A 26732-nucleotide genomic window follows, 5' to 3' on the forward strand; every position below is an offset into this window, starting at 1 on the left:
GGCTTGGGTGGGTGGAGTCTTGGACAGTTTGTTGGTCCTTCCTCTGACACCGCCTGGTATAGAGGTCCTGGATGGCAGGGAGCTCGGCCCCAGTGATCTACTGGGCCATATGCACTACCCTCTGTAGTGCCTTGTGGTCGTATGCCAAGCAGTTACCATACCAAGCGGTGATGCAGCCAGTAATGATGCTCTCAAAGGTGCAGCTGTTGAAGGTTTTGAGGATATGAGGACCCATGCCAAATTTTTTGAGCCTCCTGAGGGGGAAGTGAAGTTGTCGTTCCCTTTTCACGACTGTTTTGGTGTGTTTGGAACATGATAGATCCTTAGCGATGTGGACACCGAAGAACTTCAAGCTCTTGACCCGCTCCATTACAGCCCCGTTGATATGAATAGGGGCTTCCTCGGCCCTCCGTTTTCTGTAATCCACGATCATCTTCTTTGTCTTACTGACATTGAGGGAGAGGTTGTTGTCCTGGCACCACACTGCCAGGTCTCTGACCTCCTCCCTATAGGCTATCTCATCATCGTCGGTGATCAGGCCTACCACCGTCATGTCGTCGGCAAACTTAATGATGGTGTTGGAGTCATGTGCGGCCACGCAGTCGTGGGTGAACAGGGAATACAGAAGTGGACTAAGCAAACACCCCTGAGGGTCCCCTGTGTTGAGGGTCATCGTGGCGGATGTATTGTTACCTACTCTCACCATCTGGGGACGGCCCATCAGGAAGTCCAGGATCCAGTTGCAGAGGGAGGTGTTCAGTCCCAGGGACCTTAGCTTAGTGATGAGCTTCAAGGGCACTATGGTGTTGAATGCTGAGCTGTAGTCAATGAACAGCATTCTCACATAGGTGTTCCTTTTGTTCAAGTGGGAAAGGGCAGTGTGTAGTGCAATAGAGATTGCGTCAACTGTGGATCTGTTGAGGCAGTATGCGAATTGGAATAGGTCCAGGGTGTCTGGGATGATGGTGTTGATGTGAGCCATGACCAGCCTTTCAAAGCATTTCATGGCTACAGATGTGAGTGCTATGGGGCGATAGTCATTTAGACAGGTTACCTTGGCATTCTTGGACACCGGGACTATGGTTGTCTGCTTGAAACATGTAGGTATTACAGACTGGGTCAGGGAGAGGTTGAAAATGTCAGTGAAGACACTTGCATGCTCTGAATATGCGTCCTGGTAATCCATCTAGCCCTGCAGCCTTGTGAATGTTAACCTGTTTAAAGGTCTTACTCACATTGGCTATGGAAAGCATGATTACACAGTCGTCCGGAACCGCTGGTGCTCTCACGCATGGTTCAATGTTGCTTGCCCTGAAGCGAGCATAGAAGGCATTTAGCTCATCTGGTAGGCTCGTGTCACTGGGCAGCTCGTAGCTGGATTTCCCTTTGTAATTCATGATAGTTTGCAAGCCTTGCCACATCCGACGAGTGTCAGAACCGGTGTAGTAGGATTGATCTTAGTCCTGTATTAACGCTTTGCCTGTTTTGATGGTTCGTCGAAGGGCGTAGCGCGATTTCTTATCAGCGTCCGGGTTAGCGTCCCGCTCCTTGAAAGTGGCAGCAATAGCCTTTAGCTCAGTGAGGATGTTACCTGTAATCAATGGCTTCTGGTTGGGATATGTGCGTACAGTCATTGTGAGGATGACGCCGTCGGTGCACTTATTAATGAAGCCGGTGACTGATGTGATAAACTCCTCAATGCCATCAGATGGATCCCGGAACATATTCCAGTCTGTGCTAGCAAAACAGTCCTGTAGTTTAGCATCCACTTCATCGGACCATTTTCGAATTGAGTGTGTCACTGGTACTTCCTGTTTTTGCTTGTAAACGGGAATTAGGAGGATAGAGTTATGGTTAGATTTGCCAAATGGAAGGCGAGGAAGAGCTTTGTATGCGTCTCTGTGAGTGGAATAAAGGTGATCTCAGTTTTTTGGTTTCACAGGTGACATGCTGATAGAAATTAGGTAAAACAGATTTCAGTTCTCCTGAATTAAAATCACAGACCACAAGGAGTGCTGCCTCTGGATGAGCATTTTCTTTTTGGCTTATGTCCCTATGCAGCTCGGTGAGTGCGGTGTTAGTGTAGGAATAAGGTTATGTATTTTGTTTATTGCCAAAACAGCGTTGAGATCCGTCTGTCCCTTAGACTTGTCTTGAACAAGGTGTTGTGGTAGAAACATCAGCCACAACAAGTCTCCCTGGTTTGGTTTTGTTCCTCGCTCTAGTTTGGCTGCTCATTTGTCTCTCTAAAGGGTTATTACCATCAATCAATGAAGTTACTTTTTCTTATTTTTTTGTTCCAAATGCAATGTTGTCTGGATTATTATAAATGCCTCTGTTTGACTGCAGCAGGGCAGTTCGCTGGGCTGCATGGGAGAAATAACACCTTAACCATTAAAACGCTTGCATGGGACTTTAGGAATTGACAAAGTGATTGAGTGATAAATGAATGAAGTCTGCCCATCCTATGAGGCTGTGTATTTTAAACACCTGTTTAGAATGGAGGTCTGTCCACCGCTCGTTAGAAGACCAGAGGTCAGCCGTGAAAGCAGAGCTCGTTCCTGTGTGATACGCTTGCATTATTACAGATTCATCTCACACTCATAGATAATGAAAGAGAACAGCATAAAACAGCTCCCTTTGTCCTTTCTCCTGTCTGTTTTTTATCTCATGGACGTTTCCTTTTGGCTAGTACAGTTGGTACATGGTCTTGGTTGTGTCAAAGCTGGCCCTTGGTCTGGTTCTTGGTCTGTTCTGTGTGAGTGTGGTATACTGTACTCTCAGAGGTGGAGAAACAGAAGCTGTAACATGACAGTGAGCAAGGTAGAGAGGGTTATGCGGCAGCGTGGGTGGAATGAAGCCTCTTTTGCTTTTACCGTTGCAATCTAATCACCTGTGTGGGTTTATATATGCATGATAATGCTTGTGTAAGCTAATTTCCTATTGAAAAAGGGACATGCTATTATTTATATCATAAGCAGGTACACAGGTGTTAATTACATGCAGAGGTTACTGTGTGGGGCTCGTTTTCCACTCTAGCCTCTGTGCAGGTATATATTTAGCTCTACCAGTGGCACACGATGCAAGATGATTCATTCTGCATAAATTGGATAATGTGAAGGAAAAAAAATAGATTCATATAAAAGGTTTTACTATTCCAACCACTGTATACTTAATGACATTGACAAAAGATTCATGGTAAAAATGAGAACAGAAATAATTGCACATAACATGATGAATATGATCATGCTAGTTTATAGCCGACCCAAAATATCTGCGTTCTGGTGTAATATATCCATCTTACTTAGATAACAGAGATGGAATGGCGAGCTTCCCACAACTCATCCTCTGACCCCTACTGGGAAGGCATCTGGTCTCAGTCAGCCCTGCCTCCGTTGCACAGTTCTGCTCCTGCACTCAGAGATCCACTCAGTTAGTGATTATGAGAATTATCAGAGCCGTCATTTCAGATCTCAGACCACCTAGCATCTGCAATACTGTAGTTGGTATTGTTATTACTGTACATCTCACTTCAACAGAAGACTAACAGACCCATTAGGGCAGTTGATACCTGCAGGTTGATCTCTGTAAGCTGTTGTACTAGGCTACAATCAGAGCATGTAAATTCCCCAAAGAGCCACCCTGCCCTGCCCCCTTTCCCATCGGTGCTATTGCCATGGCAATATGCCTCCATCTTGATGAAGGTGTGCCCTCTTCCAGCTATTAGCCTGGGCCAGTAAGCCCTGCTACATGACCCAATGTTTGCACAGGTGGTCTACTACGAATCACAATTTCCAAAGAGAATGTTATCTACAAATGAAATGTTTCTCTTGGATTAGTGTTCAATATGAGCATACAGTAATAACTGACTGCATTATTATTGCTCGGGTAGAACTGAGAACAAACTGTGTTTCTAAGTACGTTCCTTCTACATACTATGATTCATCGTCATCCTCTGCTTTCATTATGTCCACTGTATACAAACATCAGATAAACCTGGCCAGAGAATGGCCATATGGAACAGAAGCTACATATATAGTGAGGTTGAGATTCTTTGTCACAACTAAGCTTTGAATAAAAAAACTTGGTTCTACACTGTTGCAGAATACACAAAGTTCATCATGAGGGTACCTGTTTATCTCAGTGAAGGTCACAAGCTTAATTATTTTGACTGGATGGCCAAGAAACGCATTCCCAGTTACTGCTATTGCTCCAGAGAGCCAGTTAGTTAGATTGGTAGGGAGGAATAGAGATGTATTCAGTTCCAGGCCTCACAGTCCCAGACTAGAGAATCATGTTAAGATGTCTCTTGTAATTATCTGGCCATATACATTATCTGCAAGGTCAGAGTGATTGAAGGAAAAAAACTAATTCTGTATAAAGAGGTCTTTGTAGTGTAGGCCAGCCTCCATCTGTTTTAATTTGAACGATCTGGAATCTGATAGACACATTTTTCATGGTTAAATACAAGTGTATTGATGTCTTATAACTCAGCCTGGAGTCATTATCTTCACACATCTTGGGGGTTGTAACATCAATTATTTGCGAAGGATGGTTTTTTTCCCCTGTAGACATTCTGTACTGAGTTTGCCAATTTCCTATACTTTTAATATACTGCTAAGTTTTCAGATCTTTTGTTTTGTTCTTCATTTGCATGAAGTCATGTACTTATTATAATATTCATGAGACTGGCTATGTAAGTAGATTACTTGAATATATCAATCAATAGTATTTTGTTCATTATGTTACCATCACAATAATCATTGTAATTATTTACTCATATGAAAAAGTGTTAATTGATTTGATTAAACGTCAACTGTCGTTGGTTGTACGGTAGTTAAGAAACTGAATAGTGATTATCCCTCTGCTTTTTTCCTTTACCAGGCGTTCAAGGATATGCTGTATGCGGCCCAGGACCAGGCCCCATCCATAGAAGGTAAGGAAACTCCTGGTCCACGGACAGAATGAGCTCTCCCTGTACTGCACCCGCTCGGACACCCCGAAAAAACAGGCCCTGCAACAAATAGAGGAAATTGCAGTGATCATCCAGCTACCTCTCACATGACAGAGCAGCCGCTTTGTGCTGGGTGCAGTGAGCGCCCCATCGCTGTGCAGAGCTGGAGGTCGAGGGCCCCCCCCAGATAGCGTATGATACCAAAATGTCTGGAATATTTAGGAAATGAGTTTAAAACCCTGGACAACACCCTGTCGACCCTGGACAACACCCTGTCGTTCTCCACCAACATCAAGGCGGTGACCCGATCCTGTAGGTTCATGCTCTACAACATTCGCAGAGTACGACCCTGCCTCACACAGGAAGCGGCGCAGGTCCTAATCCAGGCACTTGTCATCTCCCGTCTGGATTATTGCAACTCGCTGTTGGCTGGGCTCCCTGCCTGTGCCATTAAACCCCTACAACTCATCCAGAACGCCGCAGCCCGTCTGGTGTTCAACCTTCCCAAGTTCTCTCACGTCACCCCGCTCCTCCGCTCTCTCCACTGGCTTCCAGTCGAAGCTCGCATCCGCTACAAGACCATGGTGCTTGCCTACGGAGCTGTGAGGGGAACGGCACCTCCGTACCTTCAGGCTCTGATCAGGCCCTACACCCAAACAAGGGCACTCCGTTCATCCACCTCTGGCCTGCTCGCCTCCCTACCTCTGAGGAAGCACAGTTCCCGCTCAGCCCAGTCAAAACTGTTCGCTGCTCTGGCACCCCAATGGTGGAACAAGCTCCCTCACGACGCCAGGACAGCGGAGTCAATCACCACCTTCCGGAGACACCTGAAACCCCACCTCTTCAAGGAATACCTGGGATAGGATAAAGTAATCCTTCTAACCCCCCCCTTAAAAGATTTAGATGCACTATTGTAAAGTGGTTGTTCCACTGGATATTATAAGGTGAATGCACCAATTTGTAAGTCGCTCTGGATAAGAGCGTCTGCTAAATGACTTAAATGTAAATGTAAATGTAAAACTGAAAAATTCTCTCATCCTCATAGCAAAATGTGTAGAATAGAAGGAAATGAGCCTTTAAATGGCATATTTTGGACCATAGCATGAGATGTGCTACAAAATAGCAAATGCTTCTCTTTTACCATGGCAAAAAGTGTAGAATTGCAGAAAAATGGCTTTAAAACTGAAATATTTTCTCATAGCCTCATGTGTAGATTAGCATTATAACATTTCACATTTTTTCACCACTGGAGGTCGATGCACCGTGACCCCAAATGTGGTAGTCCGGCCCTGCATAAAAACCCTCAAAATACATCTCTGCATTTCACAATGGTTGCATGATACATACTCAACATCCAATGCCAGTATTTTGATTAATGCCTGAGTTGCCGTGCTGGTATTTGTTTACATGACATAATCTCACATATCCACAATGCATAGCCTACTTACAGTACCAGTCAAAAGTTTGGACACATCTTCTCATTCCAGGGTTTTTCTTTATTCCAGTATTCCAGGGTTTTTCTTTATGTTTACTATTTTCTACATTGTAGAATAATAGTGAAGACATTAAAACTGAAAGAACCTATGGAATCACGTAGTAACCAAAAAAGTGTTAAACAAATCAAAATATATTTTATATTTGAGATTCTTCAAAGCAACCACCCTTGGCCTTGATGACAGCTTTGCACTCTTGGCATTCTCTCAACCAGCTTCATGAGGTAGTCACCTGGAATGCATTTCAACTAACAGCTGTGCCTTGTTAAGTTAATTTGTGGAATTTCTTTCCTTAACACATTTGAGCCAATCAGTTGTGTTGTGACAAGGTAGGGGTAGTATACAGAAGATAGCCCTATTTGGTAAAATACCAAGTCCATATTATGGAAAGAACAGCTTAAATAAGCAAAGAGAAATGATAGTCCATCATTACTTTAAGACCTGAAGGTCAATTAATATGGAAAATGTCAAGAATTTTGAATGTTTCTTCAAGTGCAGTTGCAAAAACCATCAAGAGCTATGATGAAACTGGCTCTCATGAAGACCGCCACAGGAAAGGAAGACCCAGAGTTACTTCTCCTGCAGAGGATAAGTTCATTAGAGTTACCTGCCTCAGAAATTGCAGCCCAAATAAATGCTTCTCAGACACATCTCAACATCACCTGTTCAGAGGAGACTGTGTGAAACAGGCCTTCATGGTCGAATTGCTGCAAAGAAACCACTTTTAAAGGACACCAATAAGAAGAAGAGACTTGCTTGGTCCAAGAAACACAAGCAATGGACATTAGATCGGTGGAAATCTGTCCTTTGGTTAGATGAGTCCAAATTAGAGATTTTTGGTTCCAACCGTCGTGTCTTTGTGAGATGCAGAGTATGTGAACGGATGATCTCCACTTGTGTGGTTCAAACCGTGAAGCATGGAGGAGGAGATGTGATGGTGTGGGGGTGCTTTGCTCTGTTGGTGATTTATTTAGAATTCAAGGCACATTTAACCAGCATGGCTACCACAGCATTCTGCAGCGATACGCCATCCCATCTGGTTTGTGCTCAGTGGGACTATCATTTGTTTTTCAACAGGACAATGACCCAACACACCTCCAGGCTGTGTAAGGGCTATTTGACCAAGAAGGACAGTGATGAAGTGCTGCATCAGATGACCTGGCCTCAACAATCACCCGACCTCAACCCAATTGAGATGGTTTGGGATGAGTTGGACCTCAGTGTGAAGGAAAAGGGCCCAGTGCTCAGCATATGTGGGAACTCCTTCAAGACCGTTGGAAAAGCATTCCAGGTAAAGCTGGTTGAGAGAATGCCAAGAGTGTGCAAAACTGTCATCAAGGCAAAGGGTGGCTACTTTGAAGAATCTAAAATATTATATATACTTTTCTGTTTACAACATGATTCCATATGTGTTATTTCATAGTTTTGATGTCATAACTATTATTCTACAATGTAGAAAATAGTAAAAATAAAGAAAAACCCTTGAATGAGTAGATGTGTCCAAACTTTTGACTGGTACAGTATATCAGATGCTCTGTGTGGAAGAGGGCATGAGAACTCTCTCCAGACGTCATGGTTGAACGGTCTGCCACTGATCTGTGAACGGTGACTAGTTCTAGTTCACCGGGGAGCTGCATCTCTCTCAAGGTCGACTTCCAGGAGACTGGGCCGACAGGCCGGGCTTTTCTGCCGAGGTGTGAGGGAGACGTTATTTCCAGTCAGTGGCTCTGTATGTGTTGGACGTGTGTGAGAGTGGTGTGTCTAAAGTGTCCACTGACCTTGTTGTTTCCAAAACCACCGTTCCGGGGGAATGGGAAAGAGAGGAAGTTGGCAGGTGCGGCTGATAGGGTTGGAGATTGATTCAGCAGAATAAAGACCTGAACAGGGCTGGAACAAGCACAGGAAACAGAAGCAGAACTGAGTGTCCTCAATGGTCAGCTGGCTGGAACCCACCCTCACTGTGTCCAGAGTTGGAGGTTGAGAAATTGAAGGGGTGGTGGGTATTTGCTACATGACTCCAAAAGAAGACTGACTCACCACTCATGAAGCATGGAATGAGCTGACAAATACCTCACTGTCAGACTGTTTATAGTCTCTAGTACAGAGGTCTGTAGTTGCTTCACGATGAGAGGAAAACAGCCTAGTGAGCCGCCGTTGACAGTACCATTAATCACATTGCCAAACTTTCACCATCATATTTCAGCCAACGATGGCATGTGAAGCCTAAATGAAAGAGTTGTCTGTGTGTCTAGTTTGGCATTAACGTATGTGAGCTGTCTTTCCTTTAAACACCATTCTCCCGAGGGTGTCAGGTTGGCGTTATCCCCAACATGGCTGATGAATCACGTCCTGTCTGTCCTCTGCCATACACAGGTCACTCACTCACTCCTCCATCTCTGGGACAATCCTACCCCTCCTTTAAATTCCAGTGAAGGGTAAATGGATGGAAAAACAGATGGATAGGAGGAGGAATACATGGGGGACCAAATAACTGTACAGGAGCACACAGTGAAGGTTATTGAGACTCTGCACTGTAGCACCAGCATCACTGTTTACTTTTCATATGTGGAACAAGATTAACAGGCTTCCCATGAAATACAAGCTTAGCATAGCCTCCTCACACAAACCCTGTTTCAAATCTGATTGAGTTAAAAAAAAGTAATGATTTTATTAAATAACCCCTCAACGAAAGAATAATTACATGAGTCTGATTTCTGAGATGGTTTTTTCTCTCTCGGCAGCGAGGCCTTCCGTGTCTGAGTGAGATTTGGTATTCTGAGAGAGTACTAGTGCCTCCAGGAGACAGTTTACTGGGTTATTACCACCCCCTCTAGCTGACCCGCTACCTGATATAGCCTAGTTGTAGTAGAGATTCAACATGGAGACGTACAACACTTCAAAGCCTCTGTCAGGGATTTCTCTTACTGCAGGCTTCTGTCAAATACTTCAGAAGTGCATGTTACTCCAGCAAACAAGGATATGGCCAGCTGTAGTCCCGCAGGATTTGAGATTCTTGCTATGTTTTATACATAGCCTACCTTAATGACTGAAGAAGGTTTCTCCTATGTGTATGATCAGCACTCTGAATAAGACATGGAAGCCTAAAGGGATATGAAGTTCAGCTCCACAAAGAGTCTGTCAACAAGTGCCCCAAGACATTGATGGGCAGGGGCAGGGCACAGTGTGTGTGTGTGTGTGTGTGTGTCCATTTTTTTCAACACCTTAGGCTTTCCTGTGGTCAGGCTGAGAGCGTTTGAATGTGAGAGCCATTTTAGATGGAGATGAATATCTTAAACTTTCCCAGAGACACAATCCCTCAGCTCTGACTCAGTACTAGATTGCCCACACAATACAACCTGTTGCATTGGCATTGATTTTTATACCAGACTGATGAGGAAAGTCATATTTTGATGTTGACAAATACCTTGTTTAGCGCTCCCTACCTGACTGTTTATTTTTTATTTAACCTTTATTTAACTAGTTAAGAACAAATTCTTATTTTCAATGACGGCCTAGGAACAGTGGGTTAACTGCCTTGTTCAGGGGCAGAACAACAGATCTTTACCTCGTCAGTTTGGGGATTCAACGCTCTAACCACTAGGCTACCTGCCGCCCACTGTGATGAATGTTCAGTAATTAAGAGAGCTTGTTCTAGTTACATGCAGCACCAGAGTGGCTGTAGTGTCTCGTATAGCGTTTAACCTCTTGTGAGATCCTTTGTTCTTGCTTCCTAGTTTTAATTAAAACAGCATTTACACTGCAGCTTAGACCAGGAGGCCGCACTGAGGAGCAGCTGGCTTGAGTTCAGGCTCCTCTGCTCCTCTATCTCCCTCCAGTGAGATTGAATTAGATAATGTCCAATTCAATTAGCCTGCCGATTATGAGATTTGAGAACAATAACTGCAGATAAACACAGCGATGGGAGGAATTAGTGTGCCCCCGGAACTATTTCTCAGTAATGTTACATGCCATTGTGGCATAGTCATAGGCAGTGTTGCTTCAGGGGTGATCCAGGATGATTCACATGGGAAGGGCTCTCCCATCTCCCAGCAGCTTGACCGAGGTGGAGGGGGAATGTGGGGGAAGTGTTGTGCTATTGACTGCTCACAGGAAGACACCAGAAATATGATTTCCCACGGACAACACATACATTGGGTTAGTTAGCCAAGGTCTTGGGTATCACAAACTGGCAGTAAAATGTTTTATAGTCTCTCAAGGCTGCTCTATAATACATAGCTTGGAGGACTGAAAGCCTTGTGTTTTTATTGCATAATGAAACTGCAGATTGAATGAATGAGGGGAGTCTTTGTGTGTTCCCCTGAGTACCTTACCTTCCCTGTTGATGCATAATACCTCTGTGTCAGTGTTGTTCTGTGGTATTAGTGTATGGAGCAGCTGCAGTGGCTCAGTTGGGTTTAGGAGCAGCCTTCTCCCTCTTTCCTTGCTCTCAACACTGTTTCTTAATTATTTTTTTTAAATTACACATTTTTCTCCCCAATTTCATGGTATCCAATTGGTAGTTACAGTCTTGTCCCATCGCTGCAACTCCCGTACGGACTCAGGAGAGGTGAATGTTGAGAGCCGTGCGTCCTCCGAAACACAACCCAGCCAAGCCACACTGCATCTTGACACAACGCCCGCTTAACCCAGCCTAACCAATATGTCAGAGGAAACATCATACACCTGGCAACCCAGTCAGCGTGTATTGCGCCCGGCCCGCCACAGGAGTCGCTAGTGCGCGATGGGACAAGAGCATCCCTGCCGGCCAAACCCTCCCCTAACCCGGACGACGCTGGGCCAGTTGTGCGCCACCCCATGGGACTCCCAGTCGCAGCCGGCTGCGACAGAGCCTGGACTCGAACCAGGATCTCTAGTGGCACAGCTAGCACTGTGATGCAGTGCCATAGACCGCTGCGCCACTCGGGAGGCCCTCTCACCACTGTTTCTGACCCAGCAGGCAAAATCGCTCTCAGTGCAGCCTGATTACACTGTTATTGCAATGAAATATGAAACAGTTCATACCTTGATTACACAGCTAGCATATGTTTTTTGTATGGAATACAATACGTTATCCAGTATAAGTTTACACTCTACTGCTAGATATTGCCTCAGCCAGCCATCTTCACCCCTCCTCTCTTCACGCCATGGCGATGGAGGTTTTTCCTGTGTATCTCCAACAATACCAGAACAGCAATTGTGACTCAACTTCAGTCCTCAGGTGCAAAACCAGCAGCTAGGCTCCAGCACACTTCAGGCAACAGTCAACAAAGACCAAAGCGCCCGCCAATCAGATTATTATGTCGGAAGCCATTGTGGAGGGAGACAATTTTAGACGTTTTCTTGATTTTCACTGGTTGTAAAATTGGTGAGATAGTGACGTGTGAGTATATCATGGTTGCAGCCCCAGACAGACTCCCCTGTCTGCGTTGGTGGAGGTCCACAGAGTGGAGCAGTAAGCAGTGCTGTTATCAGAGAGGAGAGGGGGACAAGCTTGTTGCCTGCTGAGAGAGCAGGCACTAGCAATTAGCCTGCCTGCCTGCCTTTCTCTGATCAAAGACCACGGAACAGCACTACACTCACTCACTCACTCACTCACTCACTCACTCATTCACTCACTCACTCACTCACTCACTCACTCACTCACTCACTCACTCACTCACTCACTCACTCACTCACTCACTCACTCACTCACTCACTCACTCACTCACTCACTCACTCACTATCATCCTCAATATTGCAGCCTTTTGTTCTCACACCTCAACTGGACACATTAATATTGCACTTCAAAGCCACCTTCATTGAATGAATTAAAGAAAATAAACATGGTAGTAAAAACCTCAGTGCTGCCATTCCCCTTTTAGTGCCAATGAATTTCATATGAGGAGGAATATTAATGTGAGATAAGTACGTAATCCACTTGATGAAAGCGCTAACATCAATCACACTCCCAGATACCTCCACCTTTCATGATGCTTTCCACTCGCAACTCTCCGCTGTCTGTGATGGGCGGCCTCCATTTTGTCTGTTGCTGTTGGTTGCTGACGGACATGGCTGGCTATTTGAAGCCTGGTGGTGGTATTGTTTTTGTGATTGTTATTCCACTCACGTGTGCCTAGGTACAGCAGCTGTTATTACAGTGGGCCCAGCTATAGGAGAGGCCCCTGTGTGGCTCTAGAGCAGGAGTACTCCCCAGTAGCCCAAGGACACAGCCCTGTACATTCAGTGGGCCAGTAGCCTAGCAGCCAGGGTCTCCCACCAGCCTGCATTATTGATGGGCTGTCTTACAAGCTGCTGCTCCGATTTGGATCAAAATGCTAATTGCTCAGTGTTTGTGGGTTTATTCCTCCTCAGCAGCGCTAACTGCCTGCTACCACCTGTATCTCAGTCTTCTGGCTGTGCATCGGTAGACAAAGCCTTGCATGTTCCAGCTTTTACAGTAGGAGGAGAGGAGGAAGAAGCCCAGGGGCATTTATCTAGTGGAGATTGTTAAAGATATCAAGGAGTTGAGGGTAGTATACTAGGATAGTAAACATTCTGGCTGATGCTCCAGAGAGGGAGAAGGGAGGGTCGATAAAGAGCTGAGAGGGAACTCAAGGTCATAGATTAATCGAAGCAGGGTAATGAACATGAAAAAGCAGGGGACTAATTGGATGAAGAGTGGGGAGATGCTGCTCCCTCGCTCCCTCTCCTCCTTCTTTATCAGATGGAAGGATGGCCAGAGAGAGAGAGAGAGAGAGAGGGACTTAAAGCAGCAGACAGACTAGAGGGTCCCACTGCTCATCTCCAATGCATGCTCCCCTCCGCATTATCTCTGCAGCTATAGTGCACAATGCGAGAGAAGAGAAAAAAACCTTGATAGATGAAAGTCTTTCCATCTATTATTCATCTGTGAATTAGATCTCGCCTGAATGGCGAGAGGGGGGGTGGGGTGGGGGAGGGGTGAACAGGAGGTTATTGGAGCTCGCAGGAGTCAAGGTCTTTCCGGAGAACTGGTACTTATTATTTTAAGGTATTTGAGCAGTATGACGAGGGCTGTAATCAGTGGTTTATCTCGCTCACAAAAAGGAAGCATGGAGGGGGACGTCCTTATGAAGACCAACATGTGCCAGCGGGCTGTGTGTTGGCACTAATCTGGGTATCATATGGATGGTCTGATAGCCAACAGACTGACTGAGATGAGAAGGAGTTGAGGGTGTTGTTATTTGCTCAGGTCTCAGGAGTCAGAGAGTTTATGCAGGATTAAAATGCTTTCAGACATTGTCTCTGCTCTGTCAACTTGGTTCTGTTCACCGTGACAGCCAGGTTACCGTAGCAGCTTTAATCAGGGCACAGGCCTAATCAGAAGCTTGTATGGCTGCCATCAGTCATGTTATGTCAAACTTAACCTTTTTCTTGCATTCATGGACATGATCAATCTTGCATGGGTTGTGGCATATTGATTTGTTTTAGCTTTGTGTATTGCATTCCTCTTTTTTCAAAAAGTATTCTGAAAAAATAATCTATTGAATTATTGAGTAGTTTTCAGTCCATGTCCATTAAGAGTATAGAACTAAATGATTGAGATTATATATAACTATTAAAACAGGTTGGTTTGTGATGCCTACATTCACTGACAGCACAGTATGGCATGAGTGTGGAGAGCAAAAAGCAACTACAGTCTGAGAAAAATAGAGACATACTATGCCCTTGTCTGTAGTCTGTGTGTTTATTGCCTCTCTCACACATATAGGGTGTACAAACACCCAGGCGTTGGCCCTAGTGGGCGGGGCTGAACCATGGGTGGTGGCGGCAGTACCATATGTTCAAGTCTTTTTATTTGTGTTGATGCAAATCAAATGCATTCATTACATGCTCTTCTAATCTTTCAGGTAAACAATTTATCTTCCAAAGCTGCTGAGCTGGGGAAATGAGAAACTGTTCCTAATCTAGAAGTACAATTAGATTAATTGTGTAACGATATTCAACTCACACATAGCGATTTCTCAAATGTCAATTCTTAATCATGTTTTTTCCACTATTGACTTCTAAACACACAATACGAAGCATTGTGTCCCAGTGTGTGTTTGTGTTTGTGTATGCGCACACGTGCTAGCAGTGTGTAGGAGAGACAGTGTCCTTCAGTGCTCCAATCTGTCCATTGTCCCTCTGCAGAGATGGCTGGAGACTGTTAGCTGTTTGGCTGCCGGTATCCTCCTGGGTAACCTGCTGTCTGGTGGCTGTTGCTGGAGGTCTGTGTTGGCCCCTCCCTCCCTCTAGATCCCACTGTCTCTCCCACTGACTCTTTAATCTATATTGTAATTCTCACCAGAGGGGAGCAGGTGATGACAGGAAGACAGAAAATAGCTCTGAAATGCTCTGACTAGGTATGGTAAAGCTTGTGCCACTGCTATTGACAGATACATTTTAGGCCCATACAGTTGCGCTATTTTACTCGGCAGTTAAAGATGGATCTATTTTGAGTGGGCAGTAGGAAATAGGATATTTTTTGCAGAATGTATCCAAGTGGCATGTTGGTTTAAATTGAGTCCCTTCCCATGGGGTCAGTATGAGTGAGATGGAGAGAGAGAGAGAGAGAGAGAGAGGGAGAGACGGAGAGAGAAATTGGCCGTTCCTGCATTGAGCTGGAGCTCCCCATGCTCAGTTGTGCCCGTGGGCTAAAGTAGCAGAGGAGGAGAGACTGGTGACATTGACAGTGATTGGAAGATAGTAAAGCAGTGAGCTAGAGTCTTGGGGATGGCCTCTTCTCTCCTCTGTTAAATGCTCTCATTACAAGGATGAACAATGAAGTGTTTTTACATCAATTACAAAATATCACAGAGAATAGATACTGTATATGACCATGTCTATCTTATTTGAGTGCAGGGGGTCAAGACATTGAGGCAATAATGTGATTTTTATTATTAGAGTAGTGAATCAATTATTCAATGATATTGTGTCCAGACAACTTGTTTTATTTTATATTAAATATTGAATTATTAACACTGTGTTAGATTGGAAATATGGCCTCTCTTCACAAATCTCGTAATTTATCCCAGTTACAGAAAGCCATAAATTGTATTTAGAGGATTGGATCATATGTGTTTATGGTTTACAGTGCTTGAATCTACAAATCATAATTTATGTAGATAGCAAAACATTTGTGATACAACAATATTCCACATAGAGATGAATATGTTCATTGGCAGTAAATAAATACTGGTGTGACAAATGTGGATAGAGAAGTAATCCTGAAATAGGCTGTAATTAATATGTCATTTTCAAAGAAACACATTTTGGATACTTATCTGGTGTAGCAGGAGAACTGAAATTACTTTAAATATGGCTTCAAATGACCAACAAAGTTTTCCTTTATTATATCCTCTTTTTCCTAACATATTCATAATATTCTCTTTGTGGAGACTCGAGCGATGGACCGGCATTTCTTTCATTAATCTTTGACCAGCTTGCTTAGCCGTAGAGACTTCCGTTAGGCTTCAAAACACTGGACTGCCACATACACACTCTCTCACACACACACACACACACACACACACACACACACACACACACACACACTCAAACACTGAAACATACGCACTCTGGCAGGCCCGCTATACACACTGTTACAGTTTCTAGCGCCTCTGTTGTGCAGCTGTTGGAAAATCGGCCCAAATTTCTGTCGTTGAGCTAGTAGTTCTATGTCAAGAAGAGCGTTTCTAATTCGTAACACTTCATTTTACCCATCGCTATCATATGGTGGCCTCGGGAAATATGCATATTTCATGTCATCCGCAGCTTGTGGATAATATATTCGTGATGAGTGTTAATAATAACCAATTACCGTTGTACAGTGAGTCTAATCCTGCGTCAGAGTTTTCACACCACATGTGGTACCGTGTAGCCTCTGTCTCTCTCTCTGCCCTGGGGACGGACTGGAACTGGGACTGGGTGGCGCCAGGAAGCACAGATGGAGAAAAGCACCAAGCCACCGGTGGAGAAGGGACCTAATGTACTTACTCTGATTGAGTAGACTCACCCTATCCGCCCTCGTTGTTTCACCACCACCACCAAAACAAACCAGCCCACCATCTCCCAAGTGTGTTAATATGCTGAGTGGTTACTTCAGGAAATGTCCTCCACTGACAACTACCCTGCCCTATTGTTACCTTAAACTCTTCTATTGTGGTTCAAGAAATTACCATTTGTCTATGATTAGGATTTTTCTCTCCCCAGGCAAAATGCATGTTGTCCTGACAGTCGACATCTCATAATTAGGCTCCATATACCCAATTAGTATGCAGTTAAATTGAGCATAACAAACCTATTGTTCCCTTGGCATGAAAGTGCAGTCTGCAATAAGAGCTCATTTTCATTTCCTCATTGGCATGTTACAGACTTGAGATGTGTCTCTAGTTATGCAAATATACGTGACTGTTTGTATAAGTGTTTCTTCTTAAAAACCAAGAGGGGCGAACAGAGCTAAACCTCACAGCCAAAGGTAACCATGGCACTCAGTTGGTGAGCAAAATCATTTGGACATTTTTTTCACATTCAAGGGGCCAAAAACACTGTCTTCTTTGGCTGTTGATAGCTGACAACATTTCTAGGCCATGAAAATAGATCAGATTTTCATGGCCTAGAAAAATGAAAGACCTTGTGCTACACTTGTGATGTCCCAACAGGTTAAAGATATTGTGTTTACAAAAATCGTCCATTGACATAGGCCTAGCCTAACTGATTTCCAGATCTGTTATTTAGCTACTGCAGCAGCTTGCGTCTGCTTTGCATAACATCCCCTTAGATCAACGCTAGCCTTTGTTTCCATTCTGGCTGCAGTTCTACCTGACAGGGAGGACTCGTACAGTGCATTACTAGTGCATTAGCGAGCTAATGAGCTTGAGCTTTCTAAAGGACAGGATCATATCAGGCTTCAATTAACAGCGTCAGCCACACTGACCCATTTTTAGCTGACCCCCCTGACAACCTGGATAATCTCTCCTTTGTTTTTGTCCCACACACTTCACACCTTCTCTCTCTCTCTCTCTCTCTCTCTCTCTCTCTCTCTCTCTCTCTCTCGCTCTCTCTCTCTCAATCTCCAGTCTGTTTACAGCATATGTTTAAACCTTTCTACGGTCTATTTGGAATGAGCTTAGATTAATGACATTATAGAGCAGTACTGCTCTCTTTCCTTAGAGACAAAGCCCCTCTGCCCTTGCCGAGCTCTTTGAACACAGCAGGCCCCTGTCCCATGCCGCTCCACTGACAGTGTGCCACACACACACCCCCTCCGGCTCCCAAACCAGCCTTCCTCTCTCCCCCCTATCCAGGAGCCTTCCCAGTGTTAGCCTAAATGCTCACCCATGGCTATGGATTTGATTCAAATGTTTCTGGGAAGCCAGATCGATCAAGTGCCTCATGAACATTACCGTCCTAAGTAAATGCTTTGCCTGTCGGATGAAATCACCTGCAATTTGGGGTGGTTGCATTTGAAATCAAATCAAATTGTATTTGTCACATATGCCGAATACAACAGGTGTAGACCTGACAGTGAAACCTCCCCCTCGGATTTATACAGTTCCCTAAAATAGAAAATGTTCCGGTTATTTGTGATATCTTGTTGGGATCTCAGGTACTTTGTATTGTGTGAACCATAATGCTTTATTCTTCACATTGATCAGATTATGATGAAACATGAGTCACTATAAGAGGCATGGGCAATACCTCCTGATTTAATTGAATAAGGAAATAGCAGCTAATTTAATAATTTCAAGTATTGGATTCCACATTCCCCTCCCGCTGTGTCCTGCTATGATGCATACCCTGTGAAGCAGTTCATTACTATGGTTAAAACGTCTTTATTAGCCATTTATAGGTACCCTTCTGAACAGGTATCAGGTGTAGCATTGCATTGGAAAGTGATACCAAAATCAAAACAGCCTGTTATCACACAGAGGAATCTAATAACATTACATAATAGCGTAGATCAACTTTCTCCAACGGTCCATTATTTCCAGAGTTGTTATTTTTTCATGACTCCCTGGTTAGTTGATTTCCTGTATATAGTCCAGACACGGTTTAACCAGGCCAGATAGAGAACCAACAGCTCTCAGAGATTAGAGCGAGCAGCTAAAATAAGATTTTAAATAAGTTCATCTGCACTTTCCAGTGCAACTCTCAGAATCAGCTCTCACCAGGGAGCCTAGCAGTAAGAAATCCCACCAAGTCAGTCACAGTTAACATTACCGTATGTCCTTCATGTCAGTTTTAGACATTTGCTAAATGGCAGTAAGTAATTCATAGCCAAGGTTTTAGTATTGTTAGTGCTCTGTCTGGATTAGGGTGAGTGCTAGAGCAGTGTGTAACAACCTTGGAGGAGTTTGTGTGTAGTGTGTAAGCCTAGACAGACGCTGCATATCCGATCCAGAGTCATATATAGAGATTTGGGCCAATGCGGTTTCTGTCTGAACGTTCCGAAAGCTCCACTTTCTCCTCTATAGCTGTTGCTAAGTGATAATTGATGCCTCCGTGGTGTGCTGTTTATTTCTGATAGTTTTCAAAAACCTCTGAAGATGTCCAGTGAAAGCAGATATGCAATTTGTTGACACCACAACACAGTACAGACTTGTATACGCAATATCCCCAATGCTAATCAATGAAAACGTCTGTTAAATTGGCCGCTCTGTTTTGCTTGGTTACAGCGAGTCATTTCATTGAGAATTGTCAGAGGCTGTAATATTGTTACATCCCCAACATTTTGAGAATGAAGGCGCTAAACCATGGCTCCGATCCAGCCTAGCTCATCCCATCACACACACACACACACACACACACACACACACACACACACACACACACACACACACACACACACACACACACACCACACACACACACACACACACACACACACACACACACACACACACACACACACACACACACACACACACACACACACACACACACAGTGACAAGGAGCAGGCATGGGAGCCATGGACTGCAACATGAATATTCCATTCCTGGTCCATCCCTTGCCTGATGTAAATTTGACTATGTTCACATTAACATTTTGTCTGATCCTTGTGGCGATGTTAGCCTTTTGTCTTGAGAGGTGTGCTCCTCTTCACGTTGATAATTGTTGCCTTGATATTTAGCACGCCATGTGGAGAAGGTACATCTATAGTAGACTAGTTTCGTCATCAGTGAGAGACATATATAGAGTTGTGATAAGAACCTGTTTCTTAGAGTCTGACCTGAGGGGGATGATGTGTGTAGGCGGTTATCTACCTTGATAGCTGAAGTCTTACTGCAATAAGAATTCACTAATAGTTACCATGACCATCCAAAAGTTAGCTGTTGCTGTCAGTGGAGATATTTGGTGTTTCATGCCTGTTATGGGACAGCTTCCTACTGTCAGCCTGTTTCACACGGAGTGCAGGGTGTGCGTGTGTGTTCGCAATTCACCTCATTATTGTCATCAAAGAGAGGCGTGGTTCTTATCGAAAGGCTGCAGGCTGCAGCAGTTAGAATGCCAGGCAGGTCTGAAAGGAGACCTATCTGGCATTCTGAGAGGACTAGCTGACTGACTGACTGACTAGCTGACTGACTGACTGACTGAGTAGCTGACTGACTGACTAGCTGACTGACTGACTGACTGACTAGCTGACTGACTGACTAGCTGACTGACTGACTAGCTGACTGACTGACTGACTGACTAGCTGACTGACTGACTAGCTGACTGACTGACTGACTAGCTGACTGACTGACTGACTGACTAGCTGACTGACTGACTAGCTGACTGACTGACTGACTGACTAGCTGACTGACTGACTAGCTGACTGACTGACTAGCTGACTGACTGACTGACTGACTATCTGACTGACTGACTAGCTGACTGACTGACTGACTGACTAGCTGACTGACTGACTAGCTGACTGACTGACGAGCTGACTGAATGACCGACTAGCTGACTGACCGACTAGCTGACTGACTGACTAGCTGACTGACTGACTAGCTGACTGACTGACTGACGAGCTGACTGAATGACCGACTAGCTGACTGACCGACTAGCTGACTGACTGACTAGCTGACTGACCGACTAGCTGACTGACTGACTAGCTGACTGACTGACTGACTAGCTGACTGACTGACTAGCTGACTGACTGACTGACTGACGAGCTGACTGACTGACGAGCTGACTGACTTGACTAGCTGACTGACTGACTGACTGACTGACTGGCTGACTGACTGACTGTAACCTGCTGCTAACTGAGGCACTCCTGAACAAGTTCCCATCTCAATTCATTATTTGGCAAGACTTCTACTGAAAAGCCCTGCAAAATGTGAAAATGCACCATAGGTGACAATAATAATATGTCTCAACCTAACAATATGATTATTAACTCTCCCAGAGCACAGTCTCAAACACAGAAGAGCTGTAATAGTATTGTACAGTACTGTAATGGCAATGAAGAGATCTCTGAGAACATGACCATAAAACATGTGATAACCTCAGCCTCTGGAAGGCCAGTCTTAACCCCAGTCTTAACCCCGGTGCACTCTGTTAATGGCACGGTCACATTAGGTTAATGGACCCAGCAGCATCCTCCAGTCTCACTAAATGTGCTTACACCACATCTCCCATCCTAACAGTAGCCAAGACTTCCCTCAAGATTAATGGGTCCAACTTTGACTATTGACACAACACTTATCTGAGCGTTAATGAGCCCACTGTTGCATGGTGTCCTCATATTTCCTCATAAAGACTTACAGCTACAAGTTTAGCCCTGCAGCGTCTCTATGCTTCAGCTACTGCTCTGATCCTGACAACTTAAAGGACAATTCCACCTAAAAACTATCTTTTGGTATTTGTTTCATTAGTCGATTGTTGATGTAGTCAGAAAATGTTTTGCATGTCAGCGATCAAGTTTTCAAGATGTGTTACTGTCACAATTCAGATATATAGCCGGTATGATGCATTTTGCATCAGATGATGCAAAATGCATCATACTGGCTATATTTCTGTGTTTTGAAAGTTATACATCTTGAAAACATGATTGCTGACATGCAAAACATTTTGGGACTATCAACAATGGACTAATGAAGCAAATACCAAAATATCATTTTTGAGTGGAGTTTTCCTTTAACTGTCCCCTCTGCAGCTTTATGAGCATTTTCCACTGGCTGTTAATGGTTCTGAGTCACAAACAAACAAGCTCTAGTGTTCTGTGCTTTAATGCACATGTTGTTGTGTGACTTCACTGCAACAGTTAGAGGAGAATGAGAGGATGAGGTCTCCCTGAGGGCTTTGATTCCCCTCTACCTGAACGATCAAACACACACTGAAGAGAACATCACAAGGCCTGTCACTGGCGGTTATGCTAACAGATTGCCTTGACTAAACTTGTGTCTGTCACTGAGTGTGTAGGCAGCCCGTGTGTGTGTGTATTTCTGTGCGTGCATGAGTGTTGTGTGTGTGTGTGTGTGTGCGTGTGTGTGTGTGTGTGGGGGGGGGGGGGGGGGGGGGATGTGAGCCCCATTACTGCAGCCTTGTCCTCTATCTCTACAGTCTGTGCTGAGTTGCTATGTGTTGCCAGGTGTCTGCTGCCTGCCTTCCTGTGTTTGTTGTTCACAGAGTGTGCCTGACCGGGGGATTGGAAATGTAATAATTGGAACATGTGCCAGAACATTGAACCATAATATCACAGAATGCTTTTGACACACTTCACCAAACTTTTAAAGTCCCTTTAGACTGAAGCAGAATATTGGGATATTGTACCATGTATCCGTAAACACTGTATGTACACTTTATATACAAAAGTATGTGGACAACTTCAAATTAGTGGATTCGGCTATTTCAGCCACACACTTTGCTGACAGGTGTATAAAATTGAGCACACAGCCATGCATTCTCCATAGCCAAACATTGGCAGTGGAATGGCCTTACTGAAGAGCTCAGTGATTTTCAACGTGGTACCGTCATAGTATGCCACCTTTCCAACAAGTCAGTTCGTCAAATTTCTGCCCCGCTAGAGCTGCCCTGGTCAACTGTAAGTGTTGTTATTGTGAAGTGGAAACGTCTAGGAGCAACAACATTTCAGCAGCGAAGTGGTAGGCCACACAAGCTCACAGAATGGGACCGGCGAGTGCTGAAGTGCGTAGCGCATAGAAATCAGCTGTCCTCGGTTGCAACACTCACTACCAAGTTCCAAACTGCCTCTGGAAACAGCGTCAGCACAATAACTGTTTGTCGGGAGCTTCATGAAATGGGTTTCCATGGCCGAGCAGCCGCAAACAAGCCTAAGATCACCATGCGCAATGCCAAGTGTCAGCTGGAGTGGTGTAAAGCTCGCCGCCATTGGACTTTGGAGCAGTGGAAACGCATTCTCTGGAGTGATGAATCATGCTTCACCATCTGGCAGTCTGACGGAAAAATCTGGTTTTGGCAGATGCTAGGAGAATGCTACATGCCAGAATATATAGTTCCAACTGTAAAGTTTGGTGTAGGAGGAATAATGGTCTGTGGCTGTTTTTCATGGTTTGGGCTAGGCCCTTTAGTTTCAGTGAAGGGAAATCCTAACGCTACACCATGCAATGACATTCTAGACAATTCTGTGCTTCCAACTTTGTGGCAACAGTTTGGGGAAGGCCCTTTCCTGTTTCAGCATGACAATGCCCCATTGCACAAAGTGAGGTCCATACAGAAATGGTTTGTGGAGATCAGTGTGGAAGAACTTGACTGGCCTGCACAGAGCCCTGACCTCAACCCCATCAAACACCTTTGGGATGAATTGGAATGCTGACTGCGAGTCAGGCCTAATCTCTCAACATCAGTGCCCGACCTCACTAATGCTCTTGTTGTCACGCCTGGTCGAGGGCGACAGGCAGCCCATCATTACGCACACCTGTTATCATCATTACGCACATCTGCACAATATTTGATTCACCTGGACTCCATTACTTTGTTGATTGCCCCTCAATATCTGTCTGCTCCTCAGTTTGTTCCCTGTGTCAGTATTATTGTTGTGTTTTTCATGTCCAGACGCTGTCCTGTCTTGTTTCTGTTTATTAATTAAATGTTCACTCCCTGTACTTGCTTCTCGTCTCCAAGCGTCTGTCCTCACACTTGTGGCAGAATGGGAGCAAGTCTCCACAGCAATGTTCCAACATCTAGTGGAAAGCCTTCTCAGAAGAGTGGAAGCTGTTATAGCAGGAAAGGGGGGATCAACTCCATATTAATGACCATGAGTTTGGAATGAGATGTTCGACGACCAGGTGTCCACATACTTTTGGTCATGTAGTGTATTTTGATATTTCTCTCTGTACATGTAGTTCGGGCTTTTTTTCTGCAATTTTTACATTTTTATTATTCCATCCTGAGACCTGTTGGCACTTTTTACTAGTCCAAACTAGTAAAAAGCATGAGCTGACGTACACCCAACATTTTTTAGAGAGTTGCTGACTAACGAAGAGTAAACTGTAGAAAAAGAAAGAAAGGAAGTTGCACCATCTATACATGCTCCCAACAATTTTTATTTGATTATTATTGGTTAGGTTTACACATTAAATTGTTGGGAGCACATAAGTGTGCAAATTCCTTTATTTTTATACAGCTGAGTCAGTTGAGTCCAAACTAAAACAAAAACTGCTTTGAGTTCCATGTGAAGTACAGAGTGTACAAAAAATAAATTATTATAGCAGGTGTGGACTGGAGCCAGTTAGACAGCTAGAATAGTACTAGAGGAATGATAGTTGAATGAAGACATTCAGACACGCTATAGAGTGACTTACACACACACACACACACACACACACACACACACACACACACACACACACACACACACACACACACACACACACACACACACACACACACACACACACACACACACACACACACACACACACACACACACACACACACACACACACACACACACACACACACAGTGACAAGGAGCAGGCATGGGAGCCATGGACTGCAACATGAATATTCCATTCCTGGTCCATCCCTTGCCTGATGTAAATTTGACTATGTTCACATTAACATTTTGTCTGATCCTTGTGGCGATGTTAGCCTTTTGTCTTGAGAGGTGTGCTCCTCTTCACGTTGATAATTGTTGCCTTGATATTTAGCACGCCATGTGGAGAAGGTACATCTATAGTAGACTAGTTTCGTCATCAGTGAGAGACATATATAGAGTTGTGATAAGAACCTGTTTCTTAGAGTCTGACCTGAGGGGGATGATGTGTGTAGGCGGTTATCTACCTTGATAGCTGAAGTCTTACTGCAATAAGAATTCACTAATAGTTACCATGACCATCCAAAAGTTAGCTGTTGCTGTCAGTGGAGATATTTGGTGTTTCATGCCTGTTATGGGACAGCTTCCTACTGTCAGCCTGTTTCACACGGAGTGCAGGGTGTGCGTGTGTGTTCGCAATTCACCTCATTATTGTCATCAAAGAGAGGCGTGGTTCTTATCGAAAGGCTGCAGGCTGCAGCAGTTAGAATGCCAGGCAGGTCTGAAAGGAGACCTATCTGGCATTCTGAGAGGACTAGCTGACTGACTGACTGACTAGCTGACTGACTGACTGACTGAGTAGCTGACTGACTGACTAGCTGACTGACTGACTGACTGACTAGCTGACTGACTGACTAGCTGACTGACTGACTAGCTGACTGACTGACTGACTGACTAGCTGACTGACTGACTAGCTGACTGACTGACTGACTAGCTGACTGACTGACTGACTGACTAGCTGACTGACTGACTAGCTGACTGACTGACTGACTGACTAGCTGACTGACTGACTAGCTGACTGACTGACTAGCTGACTGACTGACTGACTGACTATCTGACTGACTGACTAGCTGACTGACTGACTGACTGACTAGCTGACTGACTGACTAGCTGACTGACTGACGAGCTGACTGAATGACCGACTAGCTGACTGACCGACTAGCTGACTGACTGACTAGCTGACTGACTGACTAGCTGACTGACTGACTGACGAGCTGACTGAATGACCGACTAGCTGACTGACCGACTAGCTGACTGACTGACTAGCTGACTGACCGACTAGCTGACTGACTGACTAGCTGACTGACTGACTGACTAGCTGACTGACTGACTAGCTGACTGACTGACTGACTGACGAGCTGACTGACTGACGAGCTGACTGACTTGACTAGCTGACTGACTGACTGACTGACTGACTGGCTGACTGACTGACTGTAACCTGCTGCTAACTGAGGCACTCCTGAACAAGTTCCCATCTCAATTCATTATTTGGCAAGACTTCTACTGAAAAGCCCTGCAAAATGTGAAAATGCACCATAGGTGACAATAATAATATGTCTCAACCTAACAATATGATTATTAACTCTCCCAGAGCACAGTCTCAAACACAGAAGAGCTGTAATAGTATTGTACAGTACTGTAATGGCAATGAAGAGATCTCTGAGAACATGACCATAAAACATGTGATAACCTCAGCCTCTGGAAGGCCAGTCTTAACCCCAGTCTTAACCCCGGTGCACTCTGTTAATGGCACGGTCACATTAGGTTAATGGACCCAGCAGCATCCTCCAGTCTCACTAAATGTGCTTACACCACATCTCCCATCCTAACAGTAGCCAAGACTTCCCTCAAGATTAATGGGTCCAACTTTGACTATTGACACAACACTTATCTGAGCGTTAATGAGCCCACTGTTGCATGGTGTCCTCATATTTCCTCATAAAGACTTACAGCTACAAGTTTAGCCCTGCAGCGTCTCTATGCTTCAGCTACTGCTCTGATCCTGACAACTTAAAGGACAATTCCACCTAAAAACTATCTTTTGGTATTTGTTTCATTAGTCGATTGTTGATGTAGTCAGAAAATGTTTTGCATGTCAGCGATCAAGTTTTCAAGATGTGTTACTGTCACAATTCAGATATATAGCCGGTATGATGCATTTTGCATCAGATGATGCAAAATGCATCATACTGGCTATATTTCTGTGTTTTGAAAGTTATACATCTTGAAAACATGATTGCTGACATGCAAAACATTTTGGGACTATCAACAATGGACTAATGAAGCAAATACCAAAATATCATTTTTGAGTGGAGTTTTCCTTTAACTGTCCCCTCTGCAGCTTTATGAGCATTTTCCACTGGCTGTTAATGGTTCTGAGTCACAAACAAACAAGCTCTAGTGTTCTGTGCTTTAATGCACATGTTGTTGTGTGACTTCACTGCAACAGTTAGAGGAGAATGAGAGGATGAGGTCTCCCTGAGGGCTTTGATTCCCCTCTAC

At 44.4% G+C, this 26732-nt stretch overlaps 1 protein-coding gene across 1 annotated transcript in view; it reads left to right on the plus strand.

Annotated features, from left to right (window-relative positions):
- The window catches only part of LOC106613915 (solute carrier family 53 member 1), a 95821-nt gene that overhangs the window by 5588 nt on the left and 63501 nt on the right, over positions 1-26732 (plus strand). The window contains exon 2 of the mRNA XM_014216697.3: positions 4885-4936. Within this exon, the coding sequence (XP_014072172.1) occupies positions 4885-4936 (52 nt within the window). The remainder of the gene's footprint in view (positions 1-4884; positions 4937-26732) is intronic.

The sequence above is a fragment of the Salmo salar genome, chromosome 10 (assembly GCF_965601325.2).
Source record: "Salmo salar chromosome 10, fSalSal1, whole genome shotgun sequence".
NCBI classification, from domain to species: domain Eukaryota; kingdom Metazoa; phylum Chordata; class Actinopteri; order Salmoniformes; family Salmonidae; genus Salmo; species Salmo salar.